At 38.4% G+C, this 24,799-nt stretch overlaps 1 protein-coding gene across 2 annotated transcripts in view; it reads right to left on the bottom strand.

The window, feature by feature from the left end:
• The window catches only part of Lrrk2 (leucine rich repeat kinase 2), a 148,899-nt gene that overhangs the window by 65,101 nt on the left and 58,999 nt on the right, over nt 1-24,799 (bottom strand). For both annotated transcript variants that reach the window (XM_051189698.1, XM_051189699.1), the window contains exons 21-30: nt 14,588-14,706; nt 12,160-12,229; nt 11,478-11,695; nt 9,778-10,028; nt 9,341-9,489; nt 6,745-6,838; nt 4,016-4,202; nt 3,317-3,498; nt 1,633-1,862; nt 1,160-1,287 (exon numbers count right to left, since the gene is read on the bottom strand). In XM_051189698.1, the coding sequence (XP_051045655.1) occupies nt 1,160-1,287; nt 1,633-1,862; nt 3,317-3,498; nt 4,016-4,202; nt 6,745-6,838; nt 9,341-9,489; nt 9,778-10,028; nt 11,478-11,695; nt 12,160-12,229; nt 14,588-14,706 (1,628 nt within the window). The remainder of the gene's footprint in view (nt 1-1,159; nt 1,288-1,632; nt 1,863-3,316; nt 3,499-4,015; nt 4,203-6,744; nt 6,839-9,340; nt 9,490-9,777; nt 10,029-11,477; nt 11,696-12,159; nt 12,230-14,587; nt 14,707-24,799) is intronic.

Genomic DNA, 24,799 nt, shown 5'->3' with positions numbered 1-24,799 from the left:
GAAGCATAAAACATGTCCACTTTCCTTTGTTAGCTGTGAGTTTTATGCCCTGAAATCACTTTAAAGTCATTCAGTTTTGAGAATGAAAGACCAAATTCACAGAAGCAAGTCTTACTGTCACTATTCCATTTGCTCAAGTTTCTATAATATCACCAAGAAAAGGGATGCTTAAGAAAGATCCAAATTACCAGAAATACCCATGAACTACAGATTCTGTACTCAGATGTCCAGGTGTAAACTTCCTAAGGACCTCAGTCCCAGAAGAGCTCCCTGAGGCAACAGTGAACAGCACAGGGACTCTTGCTGCAACCTCAATTCAAAAGGTCACATTAAAGAAATGGCCATCAGCAGTGCCGCAGGAGATGAGAATTAGCAAATCAGAGACAGCAAAGACAGGAGCCAAACAGTCTAGGGCCATAGTAAACGGCCACTAAAAATATACTAGCCATTGCCAGGTGTGCTTGGTATACTTCATCTTAAGTTGGGAAAGTTTGTAGGTCAGTTAACAAAACAGTACCATCAAAATCATGTGTGAATCTGTGCCTTCAGATCTTTCAGTGCAAAAGACTGGTGACATGCATCAACATGCAACACTTCACCTCTGTATCATTACTCAAAAATCTTAGTGCTTCTAATTTTATAATAAAGGAGAAAGAAATAAGAAAAAGAGAGGGAGAGAGAGAATGAGAGAAGAGAGGAAGAAAGGAAGGAAGGGAGGGAGGAAGGAAAAAGAAAGAAAGGGAGGGAGGAAGGAAAGAGGAAGGAAGGAAAGAACGAAGGAGGAAGAAAAGAAGGAGAGAGGGAGAAAGGAGAGAGAGAGAGAGAGGAAGGAAGGAGAGTAGAAGGGAGGAATGAGGGAAGAGAAGAAATAAGAGACATTCAAAACAACTGGAGAAACTGTTCTTGAAAAATAAAACACTTTATGTACACATTTTTTAAAAAATATATAGCTGGGCATGAGAGTGCACACCTTTAATCCCACACTCAAAAAATAGAGGCAGGCAGATTCCGGTCCTTCATAGAGAGTTTCAGGCCAACTGGGGCTACACAGTGAAACTAGGCCTCAAAACAGACAAACAAGCAAGCAAAAGTCCAGGAACAAGACATGTAACGAAGAGCAAAGACCACGTCCCATTTCCATGTGATTAGAAGAGATCACCTTGATATTGAAGAGCCAGGGCTTCATGGAGTCCACCTCTGCCTGCCCCTTACTGAGGTCATAGACAGCAAGATACAGAGCTCTCTGGGTCATGAAGTGGGGGTGAGTGCTGTAGAATTCCTCACGGCCTAAAAGAAGATGCCAGGAGTTTTAGTCTTCCACTAAGCAGGAATCACTATTAAAGTTACATAGAGGAGAATGGCAAGTACTTGGGAGGAAAGCGATCAACAGACAACGTTCACGTGACAGCTTTGAGAATTCCTACTAGCCAGGAACCAAGCGATTACTTTAGATACCTCTGCTGGGTGCTGGCATTTCTTTCGGTGCAATGTCCATTCTGGTGACAAGGGGAAAATCAGTAGCTAAAAGCTTGGAGAAATCTCTTAGGATCTACCAGTTCTTTTTCTATTGGATCAGGAAACTCAGTTTTTAATATTTCTACTCAAAATGAAAAACTAGGAAAGCCATAGTACCTGCAAAATCCCACACATTTAGAACAAGGTCCTTCTTCCTTTTGCCTCGTATTTGGATAGGCCAGTCTCTGACATCTATGCCAACCGTGGCACTCTGCAAGTCAAGATCTGACTTCTTCATTTTCATGAGTTGCTGCAGTAGAGTGGTCTTACCACTACCAGTATTTCCCACAATCATAAGCTTCATTCGGTTGTAGGGCACTGCCTTTTTCAGCCGTTGTTGGAGGAACCTGGTGTCATAAAGATAGAAGCAATGGAACAACATGCCTAGCATGTGCTGGAACTGGGCTCTGCCTCAGTTATTCCAAAGTGAATGCATAAATATAAGATGCAAAATGCAGAGATCATAGAACCAATAAGACATATGCCTTCCACAATGCTGTCAGTGCATGTGTCCTGATAGTGATCGCAAAGCAGTTGATGATATTATAATGGCATGCTATCTCAACACCAGAAATAGCCAAAAGACCAAAACCCATTTGCAATACCTACTAAATGCAGTATGTTCATATACCCATGTACAAATACATGTTTGGGAGCTTGTTTAAACAAAACAAGCAAAGTCTTAACTATTATAAATCTTAACAATTCCAATGGCATAGAATCAAAGAAGTATACATATCAAAGTCTGTTTCAATGAAAGATTGATATTGAGGCCACCTTGGCTATGTTATATGTGCATATACAAATATATATACATATATATATGTTCATAAATTATAAATAGAATACAAAATAGATAAATATGGCATGAGTGATATATATATATACATATATATATATATATTAGTATTAGTTATGGATAAAAGAATAAAGGTATCTGTTTATTTTAACTATATAAGCTATTATACATCAAAAAATCAATATTGTTATTCTAAGTAAACTCAATGTAAAATTAATTGAAACTAATTTGAAGTGCTACATGCTCAAGAAAAACCATTCTTAAGTTTTATAGATAGAAGTTTTTTAAAAAATAAAATGTATATAGAAAAATACATTTGAAACCATGCTATTTATTGCTACATTTTAAATTATTTTTGAAATTGTAATGTAATAGAATTTTACATACACACCTCCCATACATCCCTCCTTGCTCTCTTTCATATCCATAGCCTCTGTTTTAATCAGACACCAAACTCCAAACTATGTCATAAGAGACTTTTAAGGAATACTGACTAATCATACCAACAGCAGGCATCTGAATGTTTCCACGATGATACAATCAAAAGGAAACATTAGGAAAGGCAGAGGTGTTCATTGGATAAGTCTCTGTGAGGACCAGAGTAAGGAGCTCAGTACCTACTCAAAAGTCAGGCTAGCCATAGCAGTTGTCCTGTAATACCAGTCTCCAAGAGACAGAGACAAGAAGCCTCCAGAGAAAACCAGCTAGATCCAGTCTCAGAAGAGTCCCTAACTCAGCAAATAAAGTAAAGCATGATCAAAGGTTGACAGTAACCAGGGGTGGAGCATGATGGAAGAAGACACCTGACATCAGTCTCTGGGAGATGAGGAAGAGAAGGCATCTGGACAAATAATTACAGAAACCTTTGCAGTGACTGTATATAAACTCATTCATTGAATGAAAAGCACATGGAACACACATTGTTTTAAAGTATAACTGTAAGCCATCATGGGAAAGGTGAAAAAAATTTGACCAAGAGCAAAGAGAATAAAGCCATCTGACCTTATGATGTCTTTTGCTTTGCATCCTATGTGCTTAAAGTCTAAATTCAGATGCAGTCCATCCAGAGGAAGATCCCATATTTTGCTTAATTTCCCCATTTCATTCGGAAAAGACCTCAGGTCCAAGTTGTAACTGACATCAAGAGATGTCAGATTTTCAAGACAGCCAATTTCAGGAGGAATCTTAAGGAAATAGAAAATGATAAAACCTGTTGGTGGGAGGGAGCCAGTGTGTATAGCCAGGACACAAAATGATTGTGAACAAGAAACACTCTTGGATTCCACAGGCACCTTACACAGTCTTAACAAAAGATAAAACATTCTCCTAAACACCTTGCCATTCATTAGTTTTCAGTATGCATGCTTTAAAACAAGTAAAGTGTGTGTGTGTGTGTGTGTGTGTGTGTGTAGCTTGAAAAATTTGATTCCCTCCTTCTACCATGTGAGACCTGGGAGGAACCTCAAGTTATTAGACATGGCAGCTAGACATACTGAACCACCTAGCTGGTGCTATTTATAACTTTAAGAACTAAATCTTCCTTAACAATAAACCTCATTGAATATAATATTGAAAGAATGAGGAGAATCACATCTTATTTACAAAGCAAGAAATATCAATCAATTTGAAAATAGTTGTGAAAACACCAACTGAAATCTGTTCCCAAGCATCTGGTAACTTGAATAAAAGATGACCTCTCACCTCTTTCAGTTTATTATGAGAGAGATGCAATTTCTCTACTCTTGACCACACTTGTGGCTTTTCACTCAAGTCCAAGATGCTGATGTGGTTATGGCTAAAGAAGAGCTCCCTTAAGTTCAGAGACTTCCAGTGTGCAGGCCCTGGCAGACACTCGATGTTGTTGTGGCTCATGTCCAAGGACCGTAAGCTGGAATGACATGATGTCCCATTGCAAGCAAAGTGGTGGTTTTTACAGGACACAAAAAAAATGTCACCAGGAATTTTACCAGACTGAGAATTAGAAATGATTTTAAAGCTACATCACTAACATATAAGCATGAACCCGAGCTTGTATGTTCATACAGTGCTTAAAAGAAAAGGTATCTTTCTCTAGAGTTGAGGTGTAAGCGAATCAGAATTATGAGGCAGGAATAATAAAAATCGAGAGACAGATATTCATGTTCAAGCTAAAGATCAGAAAAGCAAAGCAGCTAAGCCACTAGAGAGTTCTTGCCTCTACCTAGGCCTGGTGATCCTGTCTTCAACTTGGCTGGAGACTGAATGCCCAATGAGACCCTGAGTTCCTCTCTTATATTCTTCCCTAGTGCTGGGATTAAAGGTATATATCACATCCACCCAGCCTCTATGGCTAACTAGTGTGGCTGCTTGGATTAAAGGTATGTGCCACCACTGCCTGGCATCTATGGCTGTGGCTAGCTTTGCATCTGATCTTCAGGTAAGCTTTTTTTAGATCATAAACAATATAACACCACAGGATTATTAGAAACAAAATTGGTCACTTTGTCTATTGTGACAAAATTATGGTGGCAATGTAATTGTAAGATAGTATTTTGGATAGTTTCACCATAAAGAAAAATAAGTTTGCATTGATGAATATCACATGATATTCATTCATCAAAGTATCGTGTGGTACCAATATTTACAATTTATATATGTTCATTAAAGTTTTTTTTGTTTTTGTTTTTGAAGAAAGAAAAAATTTGAGGTCCAATTTTCCTTTAGACCATACAAGTATCTCTCTCAAAATGAGGAAAAGACTGATGTTTCTGAAATGCTCATGGGGCATGAGAAATTATGACTAACAAATATACAAATGGTTATTGAGATTCTGCCTCCTCCTCAGAGCTTATGATTGTGCATTCCCCACTAGCCCTCTATGGATGAATTTCACTCATCATTGAGTGCTTTCTACAGGGACTGTTCTGGGTTAATCACTAGAGTTGTGGGTATGCCCTTCTACAATCTGGTCTCAGTGAGTATAGAACAAAGCTAGGATAAACCTGCCATGCCGCCTGCTTGCTCTCAGCAAACAGTGCTTCTCAGTTTTCAGAAAACCTTAATACGCATGAGTACATATGTGTGGAGAGAATAAAGGTGGGAAGCAAGTAGGGTGGGCTTTCATACATACACTGATCCCTCACATTTGGTGTATTGAAGCTTAATCAATTAATCTAACACAGCAGCAGCATCTCCTTGACAAGAGTTTGGATCAAAAAAATCAATGTTTGTGTTCTTCTTTAAAATGCACTGTATATTGTTCTAGTTGTCATATAAAACTGAGAGAAGAGTCTGGTTGTGTTAGCGATTCCATATATCAGTCTAACCAGCAATACATTTGAGACAAGCAGGAATCACTATGTTCTCCCAAAGTAGTGTTTCTTTGAGTACAAACAGGACTCTAGCTGGATAACTTTGTGTCCAAATAAGAAAAGATTTAAAACAGGAGCACAAAGGCTGGAGTTGTGTCCCTGTGGGTGGCACTGAAGAAATCAGGAGCTGGCTTATACTGTTACTCCTCTGGGAAGAAATCATCTTGATGCTACTTTGTTTCCTAGTAAATGATCTTACATAATTGGCCTTTATATATTTTCAGAAATATATTTAAAACACAAGACCATGTCTACTTAATAGAAACCAGTATCTTAGAAATGAGAGCCTGAAGTTGAGCCCACCAACACAGATGAATTATGACTTTGGGGAGATACTTTAACTCTCTAGTGGAATTTAAAAATAGAAATGATAGCAGAAGTTATCTTATAAGATGATTAGGAAGACCAAAGAGAAACTTCATATAGCACAATTAGAACACAGAGTAGAATTTTGAAAAGTTAGATTTACACTAATGAGTTTATGTCTAACTGACATTCTCTGTGGTATTGTGATTGCTATTTGCCTATGATGTCCATACATGTGCACACAAACTATGTTTGTTTTATAATCCATGAATAGAATAGTTCTTAAAATGACAACACACTTGGATCTGAATTAATGCCTAAAGTTTGGATCCTCAACCCCAGCCACTTGAACCTGTCCAGATGTGGAACTATATTTATTATCCTAATCTTCACAGAAAATAATCATTGAAACAAGTGAAATTTCAAGGTTATTAGTGTTCATCCAACAAATAAGCCCCTGTGAGCAGATAAAACCTGAAAGAACCAACATTAATCTGACAGTCATTCAGCCCATGTCATCTTATTTAGTTATAGGACACTGCAAATAATAATTATTCTGATTATCCCTGTATAAAGCATGATAAGTTACTGCATTAGTTAAAGGGACTGATCTTTTCTCTAGCAAAAATCAAACCCTCATATAAAAAAATAAAACATGGAATGAAGTAGGTTTATAAATGCATGATATGTGTGCTCATATCAAACCATTGCTTTACTTCTAAAAGTTATGTCACAGCTCATTCAGCTTCAGAAATAAAATAACAATGAACTTACTGTGGGAGAATGAAAATTGTTTCTGGAATACATGTGAAACAGTTCTGAGATAATTTTAGGCTTGTTATGGAAAAGGGTAAGGCAGGCATCGCAGCTAAGGAAATAAAGTAAGATAATGAACATTTACAATCATCTTAACTAAATTTCTGATAAACTCCATAAGAGTAGTTACCAGTAACATATTACTTGTTCAGTTCACATTTTATACTAATAGCATAAAACATTTTTTCTTCATAAGATGATAGTATAGCCACTAAATAATAAAATAAGACTACCTATGCTCATAGATTGGCATATTTAATATTGTTACAATGACCATTCTACCAAAATCAATCACAGATTCAGTACAAACTCAATCAAGATCCCTGCAACATTCTTCACAGAAATGAAAAACAAAAACAAACAAACAAAAAAACTTAATATTCATATGTAACCAGAAAAGATTCCAGATAGCTAAATCAATAGAGGAAATGCAAAGGGGGTTACTATTCCAGTTCAAATATATGACAGAGCTATCATACTAAAAACTGCATTGTATTGGCATAAAAACAGACATGTAGCTCAATGGAACAAAACAGAAAATCCAACTGTGAGTGAACATAACCACTGCCATCTAATATTTGATGAAAATGCCCAAAATTCACACTGAAGACAGCATCTTCAACAAGTGGTGCTTGAAAAACAGGATATCTCCATTTTGAAGGATGAAATTAGGCCTGTATCTATAACCTTAAATAAAATGGGTAGGGAGAACATGTTTAAATGAAGTAATGCCTCATGGGATGATAACACCTCTCCCAAGAGCCATAGACTATTCAACCACAGGAATGAGGAACCCATCTCGAGCTGTTGGTCAGTGTAGTCCAAAAAACTCCCAAACCAGTATAGTGTTGCCTTCATGATGCTAAAGACACCAAGTACTTTGGACACAGGAATTGAAGGATTCCAGCTGGATTTGACATAAAAGTGCCATCCTTGAGAACTAACTTTCATGGCAGCAGAAGGTGAAATTTAGTCAGCCAAGGGCGAAATAATAGTACTATTTAGCTGTGATTACTTCAAACAACAATGGGAACCTATCCCTAAATGTTCAATAATGGCAATGACATAGATATCTTGATGGTAACTGCAAGCTGTCTAATTCAACAGAAGGGAAATCAACCTGGTCCTGTAAGCCTAGTTAATCAAGTGTGACTAGTGGAATCATGGATCTTACAGCATTTTCCCTAAACCAGTAAAATTTCTAACTGCTTTCTACGCACACTTATCCTTATACCCACAGATAGATGTAGCTCTCATACCTCATCAAAGAGGATTCTTTTTGCCTCAGACAGGGGTCATCATAGAAAGCCATGACTAATTAAAATACTGATTAAACATGGATCATGACCATCTAGACCCAATTGTAACACAACCCCTGTTTAAGGTTCAGGGAATATCTCATAAGGTCCAGAGGTCCAGGGACTCTAGTGCAGAACTGTGTCTTCTAGATATGGCAGAGAAACTATACCCATGAAATCTCAACAACATGGCTGCCTGAACAAAACCTAACAATTCCAAAACCAGTTAACATTCCAACATAGATGAGAGAAATTTCACAGGGCTCCATCCACATATGAAGACCTATAAGCAATTAACAACTGCTCAGAGTTGTTAACTAGCTATCAATACCAAGTGGTCAGTCCTAAAAACATACATATATACAAGAGATGCTAAAAAGATTCAAAGGGTTGCATTTATGTATTTCTTTGCATATTTATGTAATAAAATAACTAAAGAATAAAACAGCTGTGAATTTTAGAGGAAGTGGGGATATGGGGGGTGTTGAAGGAAGAAGACAGGGAAATAAATGATGCAATTATATTTAAAAGTCTATTCTACCATCAAACAGGATTAAGAAAGTCTTTTTCTGCATGTAGGCAGCCATGGAACTTTTTAGTTCAATAGGTGAAAATGAACAAAAGTGTGATTATTATTTGCAAGCCCTGTGACTGTATTTTTTCCTATGATAATAGCGATGTGCTAATGCTTTTAAATTATAGACATCTTTGAAAACAAAACTTCAAACAGCTTTATTTTTACATAAAGTATGGGTGGAGAGGACCCAGTTCCTATGCCCCACCCTGCCTCCACATACAACTTTTCTCCTGCTATCAAGTCAGTGTTAGTTCAGCTGTAACAGGGGCCAGTACTGACACAGGAGTTTCGCCATTCACAGGTCATTCCCTGTGTTTTGACAAACATGGCATTTCTCCATCATTGCTGTCATATAGTCATCACCCATTCTTCCCTTTCTCTTCTCTAGCCCTTGTTAACTATGGCACTTTTTGCTGGTACCATAGTTGTCCCTTCTCCAGAATGTTTTATACATGGGATCAAGCTAGTGTAATCTCCCTTGGTTACATACGCATCTGCATTCTTTTCTCCACGCCTTTGCCTGGCTTGATGGCTCAGTTCGTCATCAACCTGCCAACTTGGTTTGCAGAACTGTGGCACATATTAACTGAAATACCACCAGTAACTTGCCTTGTAAAACACCTCTATGTGTCTCTTCCTTGAAGGTCTGGTAAGGGTGAGGTCAGCACATGATACTTACCAAGAGAATTCATCCGGGCACTGAAACTCTCCACTTTTGGACAAGCCTCAATAAAGTCTTCGGGTAGGGATACAATGTTGTTTTTACTAAGATTTAAAATTTTCAGTTCCTTCAGGCTCAAGGGAGAACAAATCCCAGATATTTTATTTCTAGTTGCAAAATACAAAACTGAGGATTAAAATGTGAACACTTGTCTAATGTAAAGGTATGAAACCAATTCACAACACAACCCCCCCCCAAGTACAGCTCTAAGACATATTAAAGCCTCAGAATTAACCTTGAAGATTCCAACTGACAAAATTGCCTTCCTTATCAATTGCCTCCACCTTTTGCCATGTTGGCTGTAAACTTATTGCTATAGGAATGTCACCATGTTTTCTCATCCATGCTATGTTCGGTGGAATGTAAGCATGCTGTCTTACTGAGTGACTTCTTACCCTTCCAAAAGGAGCTGCTCCAGTTTCTCCACCACTTGGGCGAGGTTCTCTGGGATGGAAGACAGCTGGTTATATGACAGGTTAAGATGTTTGAGGCTGGGACACTTCACCAAGGGGTCAAAAACAACTGTCGGCCCAATGTCATTTCGAGAGGCATCTAGGTTAGTGATACATGGCATTTTCAACAAGAAGGCGGGAAATGACGTGAATTTGTTGCTGTGCAAATCCAAATGTGTCAAACACTTCAGAGTCTGGGAAGACAAATTTTAAATATTTCAAGTTGAGTGGTTGAGAAATAACTTCAGCACCATTTCTGCTTTTCATACCCTGACTAACTAGCATCATTGGGGTTTTCTTCTTAAAAATTAAAACCACAATCCTCAGCATAACTTCAGTATACTGACTAGGCCAACAATCCCTGATGTAACATGAATTAAAGCAAGAAAAGTTCCATAAATGACAGCAAAGGCAGGTTCACAAGTACAAAGTAGAGGCCTCCATTCAGCTTAGTTTTAGAAATTACTTCTGCAAAGAGCACTATGAAATCAAGGCTACTGTCATGCCATCCAACTTGCATGGTTAAATCTATCAGACATAGACTCTCCTGGGGGTAATTTATATTAAAATGTGCAACAATTTCTGAAAGGATATTTAGATACCTATGTGAAACCTATAATAATGGGGTAATTTTTACCCCAAACCTAAAAGACAGACTTAACCATGCTGATACAGTATTGTGAAAATATCTCTTATAAGAGAATGGAACTTCTGCTGGACCTCACAGTCAGGGTTTATAATATACCGTGAGGTCGCTTAACACTCCAAGATTGCTACCCTACTGTCTAATCACCCTGTTTGTGTGTAACCTTCCTTTATGACAGTGGTTCTCCACCTTCCTAGAGCTGAGGCCCTTTAATATCATGCCTCATGTTGTAGTAACTGTCAACCATAAAATTATTTTCATTGCTATTTCATAGCTGTAATTTTCCTAATGTTATGAAGGATAATGTAAATATCATAATGCAGGATATCTGATTTGCAACCACTGTGAAAGAGTCATCTGACTCCCTAAAGGTCATGGCCCCCAGATTTGGTAACTGCTGCTTTAAGATAACAGTATAGCAACCAACCATACTTGCCTCAGATTTCCCATGAAATTAGCCCTGACCCAAGAATAATGCATGTGTATATATACATTATGGTGATAAATACCAATGATGGGAAATACATTAAAAGCAACCTTATAAAACACACAACTACCTTTACAGTAAACGTTAAAAGCTACATGACTACAGGTTGATAAATCTGTAGTGGCATTTGTTATCTGGTTTAGTGATGTCATCTAGAGTCAATAAAGCTTCATTCCTTGTAAAACTCGTAAAGATTTTGGAAAGTATCCCTCATCCCTTTCCCCAGGTGATGCTTTCTGTGTTGTTCAGTAAATATAGAATAAATGCCCCTTGTGAGGGACACTACAGACACAGAAAGAGAGAGGCAGAGAATTCAAACCTGAGCTTGCTCTTGGTAAAACAACTCCAAGAGGAAGTTTTTAATATCTTCCCTTAAGGTGACACAGACACGTTCCAGGTACTTAGAAGTTATTATGAACCCATTTAAACAAATGTACTTAAATCATGCAAATTGGATGGCCATGCAGTGCCCTGTAGGGTCTTGGGGATTACAAAGCAAAGGGACTTTACCTCACACAACTGCTGAGGGAAGCCCATGAGTGCATTCTGGTGAAGTTCCAGCTTGGTGAGATGCTCCAGGTGGCTACTGAGGCAGCATTTCTGGCTCAGGGCATCAATATCTTTCAGTTCATTGGCAGAAAGGTCTAATGATGTTATGTATTCTCTCTCAGAAGCCAGGGAAGAAGAGCTATCTGAATGCCTCATATGGGACTGAAGTTTCGATGACCCTTTTTTCCAAAGGACAAAGGATGCACATGTAAGTATACAAGTGAATTCACCTGGGAAAAGTAGACTGAGCACCTCTGTATGTCAGGAGGCAGGCTCTGTAAGAAAACCAAACTATGGTGTGTGTGTTCTACTGACAAGGATAGAGAGCAAATAAAAGTGTTTAACCAGGTGGTGTGAAAACAAAAAGCCTGCAGAAGAAGATGAAGACTTGCACTGGAGGAAATATAATTTGGATTTCAGAAAGTTCATAATAGATATGAGCTGATACTAGTAATAAAAAGTAAATCTTCAGATTGACAAAACTAATTTTTCTGTAGCCTCTGTGATCATTAGGCAAATACATATGAAAGTTGTATAAGTTCAAATAGGCAGCAAGGAAATTTAAATAATCAAAGCAAATTAAGCAAAATGGCAGATTTTGCCCCAAATATCTACTTAGCTGGAACCATTTCCCAAGACTTACTGAGAGACTCATCTGAAGACAGTATTTTTCTTTTTCTTCTCAGTAAATCTTCATGATCAAAAATGGGACCCTATTAAATAAACAATGACAGATAAAATTGCTACCATTTATGTTGATTTTTAGAACAGAACATTTCCATGTAGAAGCAGCCAGGAAATGTAAGTAGAATAAATGGAGTTCACAATTGTTGGGGAAAGAAACAGGCAAAAACAGAGAGCTCAAAGATGAAGGTAAAAGAAAACTGTTAGTTTTACTGCTAAAATGACCTCTGTGTTGACCCTTCCCCTTTGTTTTATGGACTTATAGAAGGATGGTCTACTATATAGATTGGACTAGAACCTCTGGCCCTCCAGACTTGAAGTGTTGCCAAACCCTGTCTTTGGTTTTAAGTATAAGGAAACTGAAAAGCAGAAGTTGAGGCAAAAGCTTTTACCTAGTCCCATCAACCCAACTTTAGTACCTTTTGCAAGTAAGCACCATAATTACAACTGCAAAATGCAAACATTATCACCTAATTTATCGTATTTGGCTATAACCACTCATTGTACTTATCTTTACATCTAAACTAAACAAAAACAAATTGGTTTTTGTTTAATATTAATATTAATTATTTTCAATTGGCATATATATTATATACACTGATCAAATTACTTAGGAGGCTCTCAAATGGCTGATTTTATAGAAATAAATAACAAATGTGCTTATGTACATAGCTATATCAGCTCTCTTCAGACAACCTTCTTTTTCTGTTTTATTAATTTTGTGTGATATATGTGGGGATAGAGGTCTACATGCCCTAGCATATGTGTGTGGAGGGAAAAGCTGGGTGGGGTTGGTTCTCTCCTTCCACCTCTGAGTCCTAGGAGTTGCTGTCAACAGGAGGGTACAGCAAGCCCCTTTACCTGTTGAGCTTCTTTTTGTAGCAGGTAGTGACTAATCAGAGACTTATAACAAAACACTGAGAATATGAGATGTTTGAGTGCCCTGCCCTAAATGAGGTATTTATATCACCTCTCCAAGACACAGGGAATATTATGGAAGAGGGGCAGAAAGAACAAAGGAGTGGGAGTATGGGCAAGTTTCTTTTGAAAGGACACCACAATCTGATGCAGCCATTGCACTTATGAACATGCTGTGGTTGAGCACACAAGACATTCACAAAACCCAAAACCAGGCCTGCCTACATTTCATCATGGAAGGGCTCCTGAGACTCTGCCCATCCCTCTGGAGCCACTGACTGATAATTAATGGTGACTAGAGGATTGAGTGTAACTTCCTTTAGTGGAATAGTCACTAATAGGTTGTCCATGCTCCAGTAAAGAAATAACTTCTTAATCAGGTTGCTGTATGCAGCCCTAATTAAACTCAGTGGGTCACACACACACACACACACACACACACACACACACATACACACACACACACACACACGACATGAAAGCAGTGTAGGAAAAGGAGTTTTAGCAGGAGGGGAGTTGAGAGAAGGAAATAAGGGGTGAAAATCACTAAAGTTCATTATATTCATATATAAAACTGTCAAAGAAGAAAATAAATAAGGAAATAAATAAGGATGAAAAAGAAAAGTAAAGAGTAAACTAGAGTTTGGCCAAGTGTGAGCAAAGAAAAAAAAAAGTAGCTGAGCCAATAGTATAAATTAGAGAGGTTGGAGAGGGACATCTGTGTTGTATGCACAGGAGCAAAGTTGTGGTCAGTAATATCCTGCCATATGCTTGGGAGGAGGATGCTAGAAATATAATATTTAGTGCCATATTCACAATCATTTCTAAATTAATCTTCCAGCTTTATATTTTCATAAACCAAAAAATTTTAATCAGTCCATATCAGAAGGATTCAATCTGAAAATACAATATACTTAAAAATTCTTAAGAATATTTCAAACGAGTGTCCACTTAATATTTTCAGATTAAGGTAAACTATTGTAGTTAGGTCACTGCCAGCAGTACAGCAAATGGTGTGAGACAGACATATTAATTTACGCTATTTCATAATAATTATTTTATAGTATATGACTTAAATATATACAATAAAGGTAAATTAAAAGCTACTTCCATAATAAAAACATATTTTTAGTGTCCAGTACTCTATTATGATCAAAATTTAAGCACAAGTTAGCATTAATCTTTCAAAGTAAACCTAAAAATAGTGTGATTCTCAAATCAACCATCTCATAGGAATGTAAGTCTTCCCATTAAAAAAACAGAAAACAAATACCAATGGTGAGCATAAAATTAAATAATTCTCAAGACAAGTATACATGCACAAATCTAAGTCTAAAAACCCACATGTATTCATGTGTATGCATTTGTGTGTCAGGTAACTACTTGCTAATCACAGCTAGCTTTGCAGGAGTTCAGTTATCAAGAGACTATGAGGGTCAAACACTTACCATACACACCATGTAACTTACCAAGGAATTGGACTGCCTCTGTGAATTTGATGAGCAACGCTGCAAAACTGGATCTCTGTAAAATTCTCCTACACTAATCGAATTGGAGTTCCTTTTCACAAGAAATGAGTTCTCACTGCCTGGTTTGAAATGAAAGAATAACAGCAAAGTGAGAAAAAAGAACTGAGCATCATAAGTCGGTCACAGACGCTTAATAGGAACTTCATAGGCTCAGAGTAAAGAGTGCTTTCCACACAGACATATGGACCAGAGTTTCAAAACCAGTTGCCACCAGATAGGTGGTCCAGAGGACAAGTATATACCCAGAACTCATGGATGGGACATGATTGGAGATGTCATTCTGTAAATATGTTTCTCATACTGGTTAATGAATAAAGCACTGTTGGCCAATAGGAAAGCAAGATAGGCAGTACTAGGAGACAAGGAGGATTCAAGGAGGTAGTAAGGAGGCGTCAGCATGTAGAGAACGGGGAGAGCACAACGCCAGCCCCTCTCCGGTAAGATGAGACTACATGGAAATACTTAGATTAATAGAAATGGGTTAATACTTAAGACAGAGCTAGCAGATAAGAAACAAGTAACTGGCCAACAGCATTATATCAAATACAGAGTCTCGGAGTGTTAAGTGGGGCTGGCGCCGTGGTGGGTCCAGGGGCAGGAACAATTATTCGTAACAGGGACACAAGAGGATTTGATGGGGCTCACTGGCTGCCAGCCTAGTGGGAAAACTAAGCTCCAAGCTCAGTGAGATATCCTGCTCCTAAGACTCAAGGGAAACTGATGTCATCTGTCCACACCCATGCATAAACATACATACATGCACACACACACACACACACACACACACTCACACACAAACAAACACACACACACACAAGAAACTTCACAATTAATTCCCTTTGAAGATGAAAATAAAAATGGTAAACAATGTTGGCTTTTCAGTTAAAACTCAACTCCATTTATTTGTTTGTTTGTTTTGGTCTTTTTCTTTAATGTATATTGATTGTATACCTGGGGCAGACTCAACATTGAGTGTTCAATAAAGATGGGCACTCAATGCTGGAAATGCTCATGGCTCAGGAGGAATAAGTCAAGAATAGTCACACAGATAACAGTAAATATGAGTACAGGAAGCAAAGGAAGAAAGCACAAATGTATGGCTGATAATTTTTCCACTTCTCTATACTTTCTTATATATTTTAAAATTTGGTTTTAAATATTGGAAACACACCTTAAATTCTGACATTCAACACTCTTGGATTGGACTTCATATTTGGGGGTTAGCTCACATCAGTTTTTTAAGTCATTTATTTTTGCTTTTTAGCAGTGTTTGGGACTTATTCCCAAGGCTTCATGTGTCATACATTTTAGGTAAGCATGTATTGTTGATCTATACCTATAATTAGCGATAAGTCTTTTATGAGAAAGAAATGAGGATGATGTGAAATTATGAGTTTTAAAAAGTAAAGTTAGCTCTTCTGCCGGCTATTGGCCAGAGGTGAGTCTGGGCCCAATCGGGGCTGCCTGTCCCCTTCAACCTCTTTACCCCCCTCCCCCGCCTGAACTCCCTGGATTGGCCCCTGATCCTGCTGCTCCTGTCTCCGGTCCCCTTTGAGAGCACCCTTGGAGCTCTGATACACCCCCACCCATCCCAACCTCCAGCCTACCCCCCCCACCCTGTGCCCTACCCCACCTACGGTCCTGCCGCTCTGGTTGAGCACTGGGACAGAGGGTGGAGCCAACAGTCCACCCTACTTCGGAGACCTCTCAGAGCAACTCCGAACAAAGGAGACCTGACTATCCACGTGGGACCACCTGTAATTTCCACCGGCTTGGTCCCTGACCCCGCCTCCAGTCCTCTGCTGGAGTCCCAGGCCCCTCCCAGAGATCCGCCTATCTCAGCGGGTCCACTTGGAGTTCCTGCAGGCAAGATCCTTGACCACCAAATCCGGGCCCTGCCAAAGAACGAGGTCTCAGCTGGAGAGCGCCAGTTTCCAGTGAGATCCCACTACCCTGCAAAACCTTCTCAAGTTCCAGTCCAGCCCTCGTCCTCTTCTCCCGGCTATTGGCCAGAGAGAAGCCTCCTAGAGAGCTTGGACCACACAGAGATACAGACATTGAATCTTTGATCCACATAAGCCCATCTGGGAAGGACCATAGAGAGAGGGAAGAGACACCACCAACACCTACAGGAAGAAACTATGGGAAGAAGGCAATACAAGAGAACACCTAACAACAGAAAGACAAACATGACACCACCAGAATCTAGGGAATCTACACCAACTAGAATGGAACACAACAACAAAGCAGAGGAAGCAGAAGGGTATGACTTAAAAACCACCCCCAAAAAAAAAAAAAAAGGCCCCCCCAAAAAAAAAAGAAAAAAACACAAAAAAAAAAAAGGAAAAAAAAAAAAAAAAAAGGGGGGGGAATTAACAAATTTCTTAAGGAAAAAACAGAAAACCAAGAAAAAACAATTAACCAGGTGAAGGAAACGGTTCAAGATTTGAAAACCGAAATTGAGAAAATAAAGGCAACACAAATGGAAGGAAAGCTGGAAATTGAAAAGCTGGGCAAAAAATCGGAAACCACGGACACAAGCATAACCAATAGAATTCAAGAGATGGAAGAGAGAATCTCAGGCGCAGAAGATAAACTAGAAGAAATAGATTCATCGACCAAAGAAAACCATAAATCCAACAAATCCTTAACACACAATATCCAGGAAATGTGGGACACCATGAAAAGGCCAAACCTAAGAATAATAGGCATAGAGGAAGGTGAGGAAGCCCAGCTCAAAGGTGCTGAAAACATATTCAACAAAATCATCGAGGAAAACTTTCCAAATCTGAAGAAGGACATGCCCATGAAAGTACAAGAAGCATACCGAACCCCAAATAGGCTGGACCAAAGAAAAAAGACCCCTCGACATATAATAATCAAAACACCTAGCATACAGAATAAAGAAAAAATATTAAGAGCAGCGAAGGAAAAAGGACAGGTAACATATAAAGGCAGACCTATCAAAATTACACCTGACTTCTCCATGGAAACCCTCAAGGCCAGAAGGTCCTGGATAGATGTTCTAAAAGTATTAAGAGAACACGGATGCCAGCCTAGGCTACTATATCCAGCAAAACTCTCAGTCAATATAGATGGAGAGAACAAGATATTCAATGACAAAACCAGATTTTCCCAATATGTATCTACAAATCCAGCCCTACAGAAAGTATTGGAAGGAAAATTCCAACCCAAGGAAGGTAACTACGCCCACAAAAATGTAGGCAACAGATAATCCAACTACACCAGAAACCTAGGGTGAAGCAGAACAAATATATTCACAATACCACTGCCAACAACAAACCTAAATCAAACAACCATCAACAATCAATGGTCCTTACTCACCCTCAACATTAATGGTCTTAACTCACCTATAAAAAGACACAGATTAACAGAATGGATACGAAGACAGAATCCATCCTTCTGCTGCATACAAGAAACACATCTTAGCTCCAAAGATAGACATTACCTCAGGGTAAAGGGTTGGGAAAAGATTTTCCAATCAAATGGAAATAAGAAGCAAGCAGGCGTAGCTATCCTAATATCTAACAAGCTAGACTTCAAACCAAAACTAGTCAAAAGAGATGAAGATGGTCATTTCATATTCATCTCAGGAGAAATCCATCAACACAAAGTCTCAATTCTGAACATCTATGCCCCTAATACAAAGCCACCCACATTCGTAAAAGAAACACTACTAAAACTCAAAGCTCATATAAAACCTCACACACTTATAGTGGGAGACTTCAATACACCACTCTCAACACTAGACAGGACCACAAATCAGAAACTCAACAAAGAAACAAAAGAATTAACAGAAGTTATGTCTCAACTGGGGCTAACAGACATCTATAGAACATTCCATCCAAAGACAAAAGAATATACCTTCTTCTCTGCTCCACATGGAACCTTCTCTAAAATCGACCACATACTAGGAGACATAACAAACCTCAACAGATACAAGAGAATAGAAATAGTCCCCTGTATCTTATCGGACCACCATGCTTTAAAATTGGAATTCAACAACAATACAAATAGCAGAAAACCTGCAAACTCATGGAAACTGAACAATGTGCAATTGCACCACTCCTGGGTCAAAGAAGAAATAAAGAAAGAAATTAAAGACTTTCTAATATTCAACGAGAATGAGGATACAACATACCCGAACTTATGGGACACCTTGAAAGCAGTGCTACGAGGGAAGTTCATTGCACTAAGTGCCCATATGAAGAAAACAGAGGATAGTCACATAAATGAATTAACAGCGCAACTGAAAACCTTAGAACAGAGAGAAGCGAATTCACCCGCAGGAGCAGACGCCAGGAAATAATCAACTTGAGGGCTGAAATCAACAAAATAGAAACCAGGAAAACAATACAAAAAATCAATGCAACAAAGAGTTGGTTTTTTGAGAAAATCAACAAGATTGATAAACCTTTATCCAAATTAACGAAAAAGCAGAGACAGAACATGCAAATTAACAAAATCAGAAATGAAATGGGGAACATAACAACAGACACAGAGGAAATCCAGACAATTTTCAGGTCATACTTCGAAAATCTGTATTCCACAAAAATTGAAAATTCAAAGGAAATGGACAAGTTTCTGGATAACTATCACTTACCAAAATTAAATCAAGAACAGACAAACAACTTAAATAGACCTATAACCCGAAATGAAATAGAAGCAGTCATCGAAAGCCTTCCAACGAAAAAAAAGTCCAGGGCCAGATGGATTCAGTGCAGAATTCTACCAGACATTCAAGGAAGAACTAATACCACTACTCCTCAAACTGTTCCACAAGATAGAAACAGAAGGTTTATTGCCAATCTCTTTTTATGAGGCCACAATAACTTTGGTACCCAAACCTCACAAAGACACAACTAAGAAAGAAAACTACAGACCAATATCCCTGATGAACATCGATGCAAAAATACTCAATAAAATAATGGCAAACCGAATTCAAAAATACATCAGAGAAATCATCCACCATGATCAAGTAGGCTTCATACCTGGATTGCAGGGATGGTTTAACATACGAAAATCTATCAACGTGATCCACCATATAAACAAACTGAAAAAGAAAAACCATATGATTATCTCCCTAGATGCAGAAAAAGCCTTCGATAAAATTCAACACCCTTTCATGATAAAGGTATTAGAGAGGTCAGGGATAACAGGAACATACCTAAACATAATAAGAGCAATATACAGCAAACCAACTGCCAACATCAAACTGAATGGAGAGAAACTTAAGCCAATTCCTCTAAAATCAGGAACAAGACAAGGCTGTCCTCTCTCTCCATATCTCTTCAATATCGTACTAGAAGTTCTAGCTAATGCTATAAGACAACAAAAGGAGATCAAGGGCATCCAAATTGGAAAGGAAGAAGTCAAACTGTCTCTATTTGCAGATGATATGATAGTTTACATAAGCGACCCAATAAACTCTACCAGGGAACTCCTACAGCTGATAAACACCTTCAGCAAACTAGCAGGATACAAGATAAACTCAAAAAAATCAGTAGCCCTATTTTTTTCAGACGACAAAGAGGCAGAGAAAGAAATCAGAGAAACATCACCCTTTACAATAGCCACAAGCAACATAAAGTATCTTGGTGTAACGCTTACCAAACAAGTAAAAGATCTATATAATAAGAACTTTGTGACTCTAAAGAAAGAAATTAAAGAAGATACCAGAAAATGGAAAGACCTCCCATGCTCTTGGATAGGTAGGATAAACATAGTAAAAATGGCAATCTTACCAAAAGCAATCTACAGATTCAATGCAATCCCCATTAAAATCCCACCACAATTCTTCACCGACCTTGAAAGGATAATAATTAACTTTATATGGAAAAACAAAAGACCCAGGATAGCCAAAACAACCCTATACAATAAAAAGAACATCAGGAGGCATCACCATTCCTGACTTTAAGCTCTACTACAGAGCTATAGTTCTGAAAACAGCCTGGTATTGGCATAAAAATAGACAGGTAGACCAATGGAATCGAATTGAAAATCCTGATATTAATCCATGCACCTATGAACACCTGATTTTCGACAAAACAGCTAAAATGATACAATGGGGCAAAGACAGCATCTTCAACAAATGGTGCTGGCACAATTGGATGAGGGTGTGTAGAAGACTGCAGATAGACCCATGTCTGTCGCCATGCACAAAACTCAAGTCCAAATGGATCAAAGACCTCAACATCAATCCAGCCACATTGAACCTCTTAGAAGAGAAAGTAGGAGGTACCCTTGAACAAATTGGTATAGGAGACCGCTTCTTGAACATAACTCCAGGGGCACAGACACTGAAAGAAACAATTAATAAATGGGACCTCTTCAAACTTAGAAGCTTCTGTAAGGCAAAGGACACAGTTGACAAGACCAAACGGCAGCCCACTGACTGGGAAAAGATTTTCACTAATCCTATATCCGACAAAGGGCTGATCTCCAAAATATACAAAGAACTCAAGAAACTAGTCAACAAAACACCAAATAACCCTATTAAAAAATGGGGTACAGAACTGAAGAAAGAATTCTCAATGGAGGAAATCAAAAAGGCTGAAAGACACTTAAGAAAATGCTCCACATCCTTAGCTATCAGGGAAATGCAAATCAAAACAACTTTGAGATACCATCTTACCCCTGCCAGAATGGCTAAAATTAGAAACACCAGTGATGACTTATGTTGGAGAGGATGTGGAGAAAGTGGAACACTCCTCCACTGCTGGTGGGAGTGCAAACTCATACAGCCACTTTGGAGATCAGTATGGCGGTTCCTCAGGAAAATGGGAATTAGTTTACCACAGGACCCGGCAATCCCCCTCTTAGGCATATACCCAAAGGATTCACATCAATGCAACAAAGACATCTGTTCAACTATGTTCATAGCAGCACTATTTGTAATAGCAAGAACCTGGAAGCAACCTAGATGCCCTTCAATTGAAGAATGGTTAATGAAGATGTGGCACATCTACACAATGGAATACTACTCTGCAGAAAAAAATAATGGTATCTTGAAATTCGCGGGGCAAGTGGATGGCACTTGAAGAAACCATCCTGAATGAGGTAACCCAGTCACAAAAAGAGGAACACAGTATGTACTCACTCATATATGGATTTTAGACCTAGATCAAATGATCACCAGCCTATAATTCACATCACCAGAGGAACTAGGATACAAGTTGTATTCTAAGAGATTCATATAAAGTCCCTCACAGAACTGGGAAGGGACAAGTCCCCCAGACCTCAGGTATAGTGGGGGAGGACAGCTAATGGAGAGAGAAGTAGGAGAAAATGAGAGGGAGGAGAGGAAGGCATGTGTGACTAGGAGGATTGAGCCTGGTTAGGAATGGAAAATAGGAAAGAGAGAGAGAGACAGAGACAGAGAGAGAGAACATAAAAGAGGGAGCCAATATTGGTTTGAAGATAAAGTTGAACACAAAGAAAGGTCGAGGGAACTACAAGACTGCTCCCAACTAACAATCTCAGCTTCCGTGGAAAGGCTATCATAAATGCCCTTCCCGGAGAGTGAGATCAACAACTAACTTCTCCATGGAGTCCTCAACTAATGCCTGTTGAAAACAGGAGCAAACACCCATACATAAACACTGAGTCAAACTAGAACCCAGAAGCAGATGGAGAGGACAAGACCATGCGGTAGAAGTACATAGAGACAGCTTACCTGAACAAGGAGGAGCTAAGGGCCACTAGACTGATAGCTGGGAAGCCAACAGAGGTCTGACTCGGACTCCCCTGAATATGGGTCTCAGCCAGAAGGTCTGAGCAGTCTAAGAGACCTCAGACAGTGGAGCCAGGATGTATCCCTGGTGCACAAAAGGACTTTGCAAACATATCCCCCATGGAGGGATAACTGCCTTATTCTAGAGATAGGAGAGAAGCCCTAGTCCCTACTTCACAGGACCTGTCAGATCTACATGACCCCAACTGGATGGCATTCCCCTACATATTGTATTGTGGTGGGGGGTTGGGAGGGGAGGGTGTTTAGAGTGCATGGGAGAGGGTAGAGAGGGCAAAAGGGGAGGGAAGGAGGGAGGGAGGGCTTGGGGGGAGGGAGGGAGGGAGGGAGAGGGAACTGGGATCGACATGTAAAATAATAATAATAAAAAAAAAAACGCTTTGACTCCAAAATTTAAGTTGAAGAACAAGTCACTGGGGAAAAGTATTTCTATTTTTGTTTCCACAGAAAATGAAAAGATGTGGATTCCTTCCAGACTAATGTGGTTTGATCACACCAGACCGCCTGAAACAGAGTACAAGCTGATCCTACATTCCAAACAGCTGGACAAAACAGCCCTACAGACTACAGCTAGGATATCTGAATCTTCTTCGAATCCCCCAAGACAGCGCCCCTTACCAGCAGGAAGTAGTTTGGAAAGAACGACGCCCAAATTCCCAAATATTGTGTATAAATGTTTGTTTTCATTTAATTGGACTTTGTTATATAAAATTAAATAAAAAATACTCTATATGCAAAAAAAAAAAAAAAAAAAAAAAAAAAAGTAAAGTTAAGCAAAAGTCATAGTTGCAAAGATAAACACTCAGAAAATACTTATGGAAAAAGTAAGGTTTTCAATTCTACTACTTTTTAGCTTAGAAAAAAAATAATGAACTTTAGGTGCTAAATATAAATTATAAATTCAACATATCAAAATATCAACTTCATATTGTACAATATCAATTTTGATATAAACACTCTCTAGTTGAATATTTAAGTTTAACTTGTTGTATAATATAATTTTACTATTAATTTTATAAAAGATAAAAGTGGTTGAATAAAGATGCCTGCTGCTATGCCTGACGACCTGAGTTAGATATCCAGAAGGCACACTGTAAAGAGAGAGAACTCATAACTCAAGCAAGTGATCTTCTGATTTCCACATATGCACAGTGTTACACTCACCCTGTAAATTAATTAAATATGTCAACTAAATTTTAGAAAGAAAACACAAAGTTGGAGAAGTAGGGAGATGGAGGAGGATCTGGAAAGATTTAGGGCAAGAGTGGGCTGAATATGACCAAACTACAGTGGGTGGAAATCTCAAAGAACTGATACAATAGTATATTAAAATATGTTAATAAAGATGAATGCATATTTTAACTATCCATATACAACAAAATGGATATTCCATCTCATCATTGCCTCATGTTACGTGTTTGGGAAAGGTCTAGAAAAATACTCCTTAGTATAATCAACAAAGTGCCTTGCTGCTGATTTTTGTGTTACCTTTGCAGCATTTTTCCTTGTCTAAAGATACTCAATGGGCTAGAGATGTGGCTTCATGGAATGAGCATGCACAGTAAGTATGAGGTCTTTTGGTTCAAATTAATCACAAAAAGAAATAATTGAAATGCTTTGAACCTTCTCACCCAAAGCTTAGGCAGAACATATTAATTTAAAAAGCCCCTTAGTTGCATAGGCAAGGAAGAAGTCAAATTATTATTTGCAGATGACATAAGGTCTCCAAATGCTCCACTGGAAAATCTTAAAACAGGAAAGGACCTTTCTCTAAAATATCATGATACAAAATCACAGATATAAAATCATCAGCTTTTCAGAGGCCCACAGACTTGGCAGGAAAGAAGTCCCAGTCACGGTAGTTTCAAGAAAATGAAATACCTAAGAATAATCCCCACTGAGAAGGTGAAAGACTTTTACAAAAAAATAAAAAAAAATTAAATGCTGGGTCAAGAGATTGAAAGACAATACTAAAAGATGGAAAGACCTCCCATGCCCAAGGATAGGTAGAATTAATATTAGACAAATGGCTATATTATATAAAGCAATTCACAAATAAATAAAGAAAGCTCATTTTGGAAATCTCACAGTGGCGTTTGATTTAACCATGAAGAAGAATGAAGTTATGTTGTTTGCATTAATATAGACGAGGATCATAAGAGAGTGTGCATGTGTAGGAATAAGAGGGATGGGGACACTGAAGGGTAATGGGAGTTAAATATAGCAAAGTACAAATTTAGAGATGTATTAAATTGTTATGATGAAGCCTGTCACTCTATACACTAAAAACTTGCAAAAATGAGTAAAAAATTAACAAGTCCCTTAACTTATTTTTTACTAAATTGAATTGTATTAAATACATTATCCATATCTGCTATCAT

This window comes from Phodopus roborovskii, unplaced genomic scaffold (genome assembly GCF_943737965.1).
Source record: "Phodopus roborovskii unplaced genomic scaffold, PHOROB, whole genome shotgun sequence".
NCBI lineage: Eukaryota > Metazoa > Chordata > Mammalia > Rodentia > Cricetidae > Phodopus > Phodopus roborovskii.
Note: the sequence above shows the minus strand (reverse complement) of the source record. Positions and strands in the feature narration are given on the sequence as shown.